Genomic DNA, 10,910 nt, shown 5'->3' with positions numbered 1-10,910 from the left:
CCCTTACCCTAGTTTGAAACCCTAATTTTAAACCCTAGCCCTAGTTTGTTACCTTAATATGAAACCCTAGCCTTAGTTTTAAACCCTAATATGAAACCCTAGCCCTAGTTTGAAACCCTAATTTGAGACCCTAGCCCTTGTTTGAAACCCTAATTTGGAACCCTAACCCTAGTTTGAAACCCTAATTTGAAATGCTAGCCCTCGTTAAAACCCCTAATTATTAACCCTAGCCCTAGTTTGAAACCCTAGCCCTAGTTTGAAACCCTAATTTGAAACCATAGCCTTTGTTTGAAACCCTAATTTGAAACCCTAGACCTAGTTTAAAACCCTAATTTGAAACCCTAGCCCTACTTTGAAATCCTAATATGAAACCCTAGCCCTAGTTTGAAACCCTAATTTTAAACCCTAGCCCTAGTTTATTACCTTAATATGGAACACTAGCCTTAGTTTTAAACCCTAATTTGAAACCTGAGCCCTAGTTTTAAACCCTAATATGAAACCCTAGCCCAAGTTTGAAACCCTAATTTTGAAATCTTAGCCCTAGTTTGAAACCATAATTTTGAACCCAAGCCCTAGCTTTAAACCCTAATATAAAACCCTAACCCTTGTTTGAAACCCTAATTTGGAACCCTTACCCTAGTTTGAAACCCTAATTTGGAACCCTAACCCTAGTTTTAAACCCTAATATGAAACCCAAGCCGTAGTTTGAAACCCTAATTTGAAACCCTAGCCCTAGTTTTAAACCCTAATTTGAAACCCGAGCCCTAGTTTTAAACCCTAATATGAAACCCTATCCCTAGTTTGAAACCATAATTTTGAACCCTAGCCCTAGTTTGAAACCCTAACCCTAAACCTAACCCTAACCCTAATTAACCCTAACCCTAAACCCTTACCCTAACCCTTACCCTTACCCTAACCCTAAACCCTAAACCCTAACCCTAACCCTAAACCTAAACCCTAACCCAAAAACCCTAACCCTAACCCTAAACCCTAACCCTAACTAACCCTAACCCTAACCCTAAACCCTAAACCTAACCCTAACCCTAACCCTACTTTTAAACCCTAATATGAAACCCTAGCCATAGTTTGAAACCCTAATTTGAGACCCTAGCCCTTGTTTGAAACCCTAATTTGGAACCCTAACCCTAGTTTGAAACCCTAATTTGAAACCCTAGCCCTAGTTTGTTACCTTAATATGAAACCCTAGCCCTAATTTAAAACCCTAGCCCTAGTTTTAAACCCTAATTTAAAACACTAACCCTACTTTTAAACCCTAATAAGAAACCCTAGCCCTAGTTTAAAACCCTAATTTGAAACCCTAGCCCTAGTTTGACACCCTAATTTTGAACCCTAGCCCTAGTTTGAAACCCTACCCCTAGTTTAAACCCCTAATTAGAAATCTTAGCCCTAGTTTGAAACCCTAAATTGAAACCCTAAACCTAGTTTGAAACCCTCATTTTAAATGCTAGCCCTAGTTAAAAAAACAAATTTTTAACCCTAGCCCTAGTTTGAAACCCTAATTTGAAACCCTATCTCTAGTTTGAAACCCTAATTTGAAACCATAGCCCTAGTTTGAAACCCTAATTTGAAACCTTAGCCCTAGTTTGAAACCCTAATTTGGAACTTTAACCCCAGTTTTAAACCCTAATTAGAAACCCTAGCCCTTGTTTAAAATCATAATTTTGAACCCTAGCCCTAGTTTTAAACCCTAATTCTACTTTTAAACCCTAATATGAAACCCAAGCCCTAGTTTGAAACCCTAGCCCTAGTTTTAAACCCTAATTTAAAACCCTAACCCTACTTTTAAACCCTAATATGAAACCCTAGCCGTAGTTTGAAACCCTAATTTGAAACCCTAGCCCTAGTTTTAAACCCGAATTTGAAACACAAGCCCTAGTTTTAAACACTAATTTGAAACCCTAGCCCTAGTTTTAAACCCTAATATGAAACCCAAGCCTTAGTTTGAAACCCTAATTTGAAACCCTAGCCCTAGTTTGAAACCCTAATTTGAGACCGTAGCCCTTGTTTGAAACCCTAATTTGGAACCCTAACCCTAGTTTGAAACCCTAATTTGAAATGCTAGCCCTCGTTAAAACCCCTAATTATTAACCCTAGCCCTAGTTTGAAACCCTAGCCCTAGTTTGAAACCCTAATTTGAAACCATAGCCCTAGTTTGAAACCCTAATTTGAAACCCTAGCCTTTGTTTGAAACCCTAATTTGAAACCCTAGACCTAGTTTAAAACCCTAATTTGAAACCCTAGCCCTACTTTGAAATCCTAATATGAAACCCTAGCCCTAGTTTGAAACCCTAATTTTAAACCCTAGCCCTAGTTTATTACCTTAATATGGAACACTAGCCTTAGTTTTAAACCCTAATTTGAAACCTGAGCCCTAGTTTTAAACCCTAATATGAAACCCTAGCCCAAGTTTGAAACCCTAATTTTGAAATCTTAGCCCTAGTTTGAAACCATAATTTTGAACCCAAGCCCTAGCTTTAAACCCTAATATAAAACCCTAGCCCTTGTTTGAAACCCTAATTTGGAACCCTTACCCTAGTTTGAAACCCTAATTTGGAACCCTAACCCTAGTTTTAAACCCTAATATGAAACCCAAGCCGTAGTTTGAAACCCTAATTTGAAACCCTAGCCCTAGTTTTAAACCCTAATTTGAAACCCGAGCCCTAGTTTTAAACCCTAATATGAAACCCTATCCCTAGTTTGAAACCATAATTTTGAACCCTAGCCCTAGTTTGAAACCCTAACCCTAAACCTTACCCTAACCCTAATTAACCTTAACCCTAAACCCTTACCCTAACCCTTACCCTTACCCTAACCCTAAACCCTAAACCCTAACCCTAACCCTAAACCTAAACCCTAACCCTAACCCCTAACCCTAACCCTAACCCCAACCCTAACCCTAAACCCTAACCCTAACCCAAAACCCTAAACCCTAACCCAAAAACCCTAACCCTAACCCTAAACCCTAACCCTAACTAACCCTAACCCTAACCTAACCCTAACCCTAAACCCTAAACCTAACCCTAACCCTAACCCTAAACCCTAACCCTAACCCTACTTTTAAACCCTAATATGAAACCCTAGCCATAGTTTGAAACCCTAATTTGAGACCCTAGCCCTTGTTTGAAACCCTAATTTGGAACCCTAACCCTAGTTTGAAACCCTAATTTGAAACCCTAGCCCTAGTTTGTTACCTTAATATGAAACCCTAGGCCTAATTTAAAACCCTAGCCCTAGTTTTAAACCCTAATTTAAAACACTAACCCTACTTTTAAACCCTAATAAGAAACCCTAGCCCTAGTTTAAAACCCTAATTTGAAACCCTAGCCCTAGTTTGACACCCTAATTTTGAACCCTAGCCCTAGTTTGAAACCCTACCCCTAGTTTAAACCCCTAATTAGAAATCTTAGCCCTAGTTTGAAACCCTAAATTGAAACCCTAAACCTAGTTTGAAACCCTCATTTTAAATGCTAGCCCTAGTTAAAAAAACAAATTTTTAACCCTAGCCCTAGTTTGAAACCCTAATTTGAAACCCTAGCTCTAGTTTGAAACCCTAATTTGAAACCATAGCCCTAGTTTGAAACCCTAATTTGAAACCTTAGCCCTAGTTTGAAACCCTAATTTGGAACTTTAACCCCAGTTTTAAACCCTAATTAGAAACCCTAGCCCTTGTTTAAAATCATAATTTTGAACCCTAGCCCTAGTTTTAAACCCTAATTCTACTTTTAAACCCTAATATGAAACCCAAGCCCTAGTTTGAAACCCTAATTTGAAACCCTAGCCCTAGTTTTAAACCCTAATTTAAAACCCTAACCCTACTTTTAAACCCTAATATGAAACCCTAGCCGTAGTTTGAAACCCTAATTTGAAACCCTAGCCCTAGTTTTAAACCCGAATTTGAAACACAAGCCCTAGTTTTAAACACTAATTTGAAACCCTAGCCCTAGTTTTAAACCCTAATATGAAACCCAAGCCTTAGTTTGAAACCCTAATTTGAAACCCTAGACCTAGTTTGAAACCCTAATTTGAAACCCTAGCCCTACTTTGAAATCCTAATATGAAACCCTAGCCCTAGTTTGAAAACCTAATTTGAAACCCTAACCCTAGTTTGAAACCCTAATTTGAAACCCTAAACCTAGTTTGAAACCCTAATTTGAGACCCTAGCCCTTGTTTGAAACCCTAATTTGAAACCCTTACCCTAGTTTGAAACCCTAATTTTAAACCCTAGCCCTAGTTTGTTACCTTAATATGAAACCCTAGCCTTAGTTTTAAACCCTAATATGAAACCCTAGCCCAAGTTTGAAACCCTAATTTTGAAACCTTAGCCCTAGTTTAAAACCCTAATTTGAAATCTTAGCCCTAGTTTGAAACCATAATTTTGAACCCTAGCCCTAGTTTGAAACCCTAGCCTTAGTTTAAACCACTAATTTGAAATCTTAGCCCTAGTTTGAAACCCTAAATTGAAACCTTAGCCCTAGTTTTAAACCCTAATTTGAAACCCTAGTCCTAGTTTGAAACCCTAATTTGAAACCTTAGCCCTAGTTTTAAACCCTAATTAGAAACCCGAGCTCTTGTTTAAAAGCCTAATTTTGAACCCTAGCCTTAGTTTGTTACCTTAACATGAAACCCTAGCCCTAGTTTTAAACCCTAATTTGAAACCCTAGTCTTAGCTTTAAACCCTAATATAAAACCCTAGCCCTTGTTTGAAACCCTAATTTGGAACCCTTACCCTCGTTTGAAACCCTAATTTGGAACCCTAATCCTAGCTTGAAACCCTAATTTGAAACCCTAGCCCTAGTTTTAAACCCTAATTTGAAACCCTAGCCCTAGTTTTAAACCCTAATATGAAACCCTATCCCTAGTTTGAAACCATAATTTTGAACCCTAGCCCTAGTTTGAAACCCTTACCCTAAACCTAAACCTAACCCTTACCCTAAACCCTAACCTAACCCTAACCCTAACCCTAATTAACCCTAACCCTAAACCCTTACCCTAACCCTTACCCTAACCTAACCCTAAACCTTAAACCTTAAACCCTAACCCTAACCCTAAACCCTAACCCTAACCCTAACCCTAAACCCTAACCCTAACCCTAAACCCTAAACCCTAACTAACCCTAACCCTTACCCTAACCCTAACCCTAACCCACTAACCCTGTCCCCTAACCCTAACCCTAATGCTAAACCCTAATCCTAACCCTAACCCTAACCCTAAACCTTAACCCTAACTAACCCTAACCCACTAACCCTAACCCACTAACCCTAACCTAACCTAACCCTAACCCCTAACCCTAACCCCTAACCTAACCCTAATTCTAAACCCTAACCCTAAACCCTAACTAACCCTAACCCACTAACCCTAACCCTAACTAACCCTAACCCACTAACCCTAACCCAACCTGTCTCAAGTATGGTGTTCAACTTACCCCAGCACAAAATCCTAACCTCAACCAATGTCGTATTTGCTACAAACTCACCTAACCCTAACCGTAGTTGGTACAAACCCTGCTCTAACCCTAACCCTAACCATAACCGGCTTGGAATCTCGTTTAAGTCTTACCTGGCGCAACAGAAAACAGATAATGGTTTTGTAAGTTCTTTTTTTCAGATCGGAGTGAGAGACATAGCTGAAGAGTTGCAGAATGACAAGCGCCGGCCAGTGCCTTGCCCTTGGTATCTTGACAACCGTCCAGTCAATATGATGAGGCGGGAGATACCCGGGAGTTAACCCCTTTTCAAAAACCTAACCCTAACCCTAACCCTAAACCCTAACCCTAAACCCTAAACCCTAACCCTAAACCCTAAACCCTAAACCCTAAACCCTTAAACTTAACCCTAACATGATTGAGGGGCCGAGCCTTGCTGCTCATAGTTGGAAAATGTTGGGTCCAAAATTACCAACCCGCTACTTGGGTCAATTTGACTCAACTTTGGGTTATTAATTGACCCAAGTAGCGGGTCGGTTTAATGTTTGACCAAAATTTGGTTATTTTTTAAACCCAGCAGTTTTAAGAGTGTCGTTTTATATTCTTTACCTTGAACATGTTTGTCTGTAATAACAAATCTCTTCTTTTTCCCCCGCTGCTCGATGTGGTACACACCACGTCCCAATCATTACGACTTGTCACTCTTTTAATAAGCCGACTGATTGATTTCAAGTTTGAAGGCACCTGTGATGCGAACACATGTCGCTATGGTCACATTATGTCAATCTTTCAATTATTTTTGATCCAGGCCTGTTCCATGAGTAGATTTTTTTTAAATAATTATGTTGAACAGCAATTCAGAATCACACTCTAAGAACTGCTGGGTCAAATTTAACCCAATTTGGGTCAAAAAGCTGCTATAATTGGGTCACTTTGACCCAACTTTCTGGGTCATTTTAACACAAACAACCTAATACGTTGGGTCAAATTGACCCAAAAAGTGGGTTGGCCCCATTTGGACCCAAATTGGGTTATATTTGACCCAACTATTTTTAGACTCAGTTCTCCCTCTTCTTTGCGTAGATTCTGCCACATTCACCTCCAAAAATGTCCTCAGCTCTGTAATGAACATGCAACCTTTCTCACCTGCACAGCTCGTCCCTGGAGCAGTAGTTCTGCAGACTGAGGCAGTTGGGCTTGCCAACTCGCTCCTCCCCCTTGGTGTTCTCCTCGTAGGAACAAGACGGAACGATGGTTTTCCTGCGGCGCTCCCCGCACAGGGTATCGGAGCAAGGGCAGAAGAGCAGGGCGAAGCTGTACTCCTCCGGGACTCGCTCCAGGAAGCGCCGCAGGGCTCGGTGGCATTTCTGACGGTTGCAACTGTTGTCAGAGGCCGCCGCCGCTCGCTTGGTGCACGCCACCACGTACTCGGAGCGCAGGGAGCCGCACTTCTCATACAGGCCGCAGTCCTGGGCCGCCTTCAGACATTGATTGTGACCGTCCACGGATACGGAGGAAGCTGGTGGCAAAAGAAGAGTGTTATGATTAAGAGGAAAGGAACTTTGATCAGGAATTCATTGTTTGATATCAGTAAGCTGTACCTAAAAAAAATAAAAAAAATAAAAAAATAAAAGAGCAATGATGATGAAATTTCCGAATGAACAATACTGAGCTCTTAAAAATAATAAAAAATAATAAAAAATAAAAAAAGTAAGCCGTACCTGCCATGATGGAGGCCATGTGAGACATCTCGATGTTTCTCACCAGGCTAAACTCCAGTTCTTCATATGGAGACACTTCATACTCATCGTATGCTAAAAAAAATAGAAGCAAAGCCTTCTTTTAATTGCACATCAGGAAGGACAACCGCTGCAGAATTCAATATAAATCAACCCGTTTTTGAGTAACCCTGCAATCAGGCTGCTGCCTTTATAGGCTTTGCAGTTTAGAGTTAATGGGCCACAGGCCAAGAGAAGAGCTTATCCAATTTTGGCATCGGATCCAGGTAAAAGTTGCAGATCCAGGATTTTTTTTTTCCTTTTTTTGCGACACGACAATATCTTTTCGCATTTTCCTCAATTTCTCAGTAAATGATGCATGACAAGTGGTGGGCTGTGCATTACGGAGGCCTTCAGTGGGGACTTGCCCGACTTAAACTGCTAATACCGACACTATCTTGATGCAATTATAGAGTCCATCAAGACTATACAAAAATATAATATAACGGCAGGCATTCACCATTTAAATCGCAGATGTAACAGCTTCACTGAAAAAAAAAAACGATGTGTTGAATTTACTTGATTTTATTTCGTCAAGTGGTTGCAAAAAATGTAATCATCTATATCAGATACATTTTTTTAAAGTCGATGTATAGCGTACTATGATGTATAATAACTATGCCATATGTTTCATCAGATTTTAGATTTCTACTTAAAAAAGGAATCTGGAGCCAGATGATTTTACAAAATTCCTTGCAAGCACTTGATAAAATAAAATTGAGTTAACTTGTGGAACCCAGAGTTCGAAGTAAACATGGTGAAGCTGCATTTAGCTATTATGCTGCACACATATGAAATAAGCTGCCAACAGAAGTAAAGTCAGTCTCGAGTGTAAACGCTTTTAAATCCAGGTTAAAAACGTTGCTTTTTTTTTTTCTTTTTTTTTTTACACATACCTTTGATTAAGGTCTTTTAAACATTTTTCAATCATGTTGTTTTTTTTCCTATTAATTATTATTGTCTTTTTTTTTTTTTTCTTTTTATTCGTTACGCTAAATGTTTTTAAAGTTTGCAGTCTAATGTTATGGTCTTTTAGTAAATAGTGTAACCTACTTTTATATATATATATATATATATATATATATATATATATATATATATATATATATATATATATATATATATATATATATATCATCATCAAACTGCATGAGTGCAGTACGGTCCTTGAAATTTTGTTTCCCAAAAACAACACCAAGTGTCAGTTTTTCTGTGACAGCAAGTTGGTATGACAATAATTTGTGCAATTAACATATGTGTCCACTTTTTGTGACACTTTTGTTCGGTGGTATGCCGATTCGTTTCCCACGACACGATTATACGATATACGATTACTACGAAAAATTCACAGTTAATCTTTGCTTACTTGAGTTTGTAAAGGCTGCATTTTTGATCCAGCTTTCGTCCGTAAGCAACACACGCACGCGCGCGCACGCACACACAAACGGCAACGCTTAAACCCCACCTCCAAACCTCACAGTCCAGTAGACCCTGAGGCAGTGTTCCTCCCTTCGAGATCCGCGCTGACATTTGCAAACTTGAAGGGGGCGATGGCGCTGCAAGGAGTTCTGAGCTTCCAGGCACTCGGTGCGGGCGTCCGGGCCGAGCGGCGAAACCGCCTCCTCCGCCGAGCAGTACTCCAACAGGCGGTACAGGACCATGCAGGACTGCTCCTGGATGCAGCCCTGCTCGGCCAGCAGGCAGTCCAGGGAGGCCGACACGGGTGCGCTACCTGATGGAGACAGTGACGTGTTGATCTTGCGAAAGGGCTTAATTGCCCCACTGTTTGCTGTTGGGCTAAATAGGTTGTAATTAAGACAACAGATCAAATGAATCGTACTCTACGGACACGCCGGAGAACTACTCATTATAATAACCGCAAGGAAGATTAAATTGAAAGCCCACAAGTGTTCTTCGTTCGCAATATGGCCATGAAATACTGCAGCGGGTGGGCTGATTGGATTGATTGACATTCGGGGGGGGCCATCCCAGCTTTTGGACCGCTTCCAAATAACCAGTCAGCTAATATGCGGGCATTGTGGAAACACCAGACGCTTTATGCTACGACACAACATGAGCACGTTCTTATCAGGTTTGAAACACGAAAAAATAATAAAAAATAAAAATAAAAGAGCAATGATGATGACATTTCCGAATGAACAATACTGAGCTCTTAAAAAAGAAAGAGAAAAAAAAAAAAAAAAAAAGGTTTGAAACACGCGACTCGCACGACACGAAATCAGCCAATCTAAAGCTTTTTTTTTTTCTTTCTTTTTTTTTCCCACCTCCGCTTTCAGTTCTGAAGCCCTCCTCGCGTCGCTCCCGAGAGGGCACATTAGATACCTATTTGTGTGTCGCTTGCTGAATTGTGTCGCATTCATACGGCAGAACATTGGATTGGCCTGCGTCAAAAAGGATGTTGTGTTTGCACAGCCAACTCTCACATGCCGCATGCCCCAATCTTTTGGCTTTGCACTTCAACAACCCTGCAAAAAACATTTGCAAAATATTGTCGATTTTGCCACAGCGCATATGGGAATTAGTACAGAATTAAGGGAAAACACACCAATGGATGTCGAATCGGAAAAAAATAAATACAGAAAAATGTCCGTAGTCACGTATAGTTGCTCACATGGAGAAATACACAAAGACTAACTTTCAAGCTGTTTTATTCACTGATGAATTCTGTGCTACTTTAGGAGGTTGAAATGAGTGGACACCCTGTACTAACAAGGCAATATCAGCAAGGAGTACAATGACCCCCCCCCCCCCCCCCCGTCACCCCCTCCCCGAAGAAATTCTTGACAAGAATATGTTCTATGCAGCCCCACTCGTCTAAATACGGTATTTTAGTTCATATTGCGTTAGTGAAATATGAGTTATGCAGCAAAATCCAGCAGTTTTTAATCAATATCAGAAGGCGGCCATTTTGCAACTTGCATGTCGACTGAAAATGACATCACAGTTGCTCAGGTCTCAGGCCAATCAGAGCTCACCTGTTTTCTGAAACCGAGCTGCGATCGGTCGTTGCCTGAGCCCTGAGCAACTGTGATGCCATCAAAATGGCCGCCCCCCTGAGATGGATGGATTTTTGCTTTGTAACTCATATTCCACAAATATAATATTAATCAGAATGCCAAGTTTGGACTAGTGAGGTCACATATAATATATTATTGTCAAGAAATGTTTATGGTTGACTTCCACTCTACAACCAAATAATTTTGTCATGGTGGTGGTTTTGGTCAATAACATCCATCCATCCTACCTTTCTTCCATTTTCTTAGGAAAATTAAAAAATAATAATTTGGAATATGGCATAATGTTCTGTTTTAAATGTAGTTAATATAATGCTGATTTAACTATGTATTGATTTTTTTGTGGTTATAGTTTGCAGCGCTGTAATGCATAACACAGAGATGCGTTTTCAATCAAGTAGCAACAAATATTTGAAAGTGCTCTCAGGATGCTCCATTGCAAGTCCACTGTAAACAACTAATGCAAAAAAAAGCCTTTACATCTTCGCCTCTCTGAAGCGAATAAATAATTCAATCTAAAATAAAGACACAGCTTATAAAACTATAAATAATCTAACTCTAAAAGCAAGCATTACTAAGTTATTTCACTTTGATACACTTACTGAATGCTGATTTTTATGAACATCCTCCCAAGAAAAAAAAAGAAAGTGTTT

The 10,910-nt window shown here is 39.9% G+C and overlaps 1 protein-coding gene across 1 annotated transcript in view; it reads right to left on the bottom strand.

Moving 5' to 3' along the window:
* The window catches only part of gfra3 (GDNF family receptor alpha 3), a 38,721-nt gene that overhangs the window by 14,589 nt on the left and 13,222 nt on the right, over positions 1-10,910 (bottom strand). Inside the window, exons 2-4 of the mRNA XM_086057838.1 lie at positions 8,688-8,954; positions 7,166-7,258; positions 6,591-6,963 (exon numbers count right to left, since the gene is read on the bottom strand). Of these exons, the coding sequence (XP_085913964.1) occupies positions 6,591-6,963; positions 7,166-7,258; positions 8,688-8,954 (733 nt within the window). The remainder of the gene's footprint in view (positions 1-6,590; positions 6,964-7,165; positions 7,259-8,687; positions 8,955-10,910) is intronic.

The sequence above is a fragment of the Leptonotus elevatus genome, chromosome 16 (genome assembly GCF_054856555.1).
Source record: "Leptonotus elevatus isolate MCC_2025b chromosome 16, RoL_Lele_1.0, whole genome shotgun sequence".
Taxonomy (NCBI): Eukaryota; Metazoa; Chordata; class Actinopteri; order Syngnathiformes; family Syngnathidae; genus Leptonotus; species Leptonotus elevatus.
This window is presented reverse-complemented; position numbering and strand designations above follow the sequence as displayed.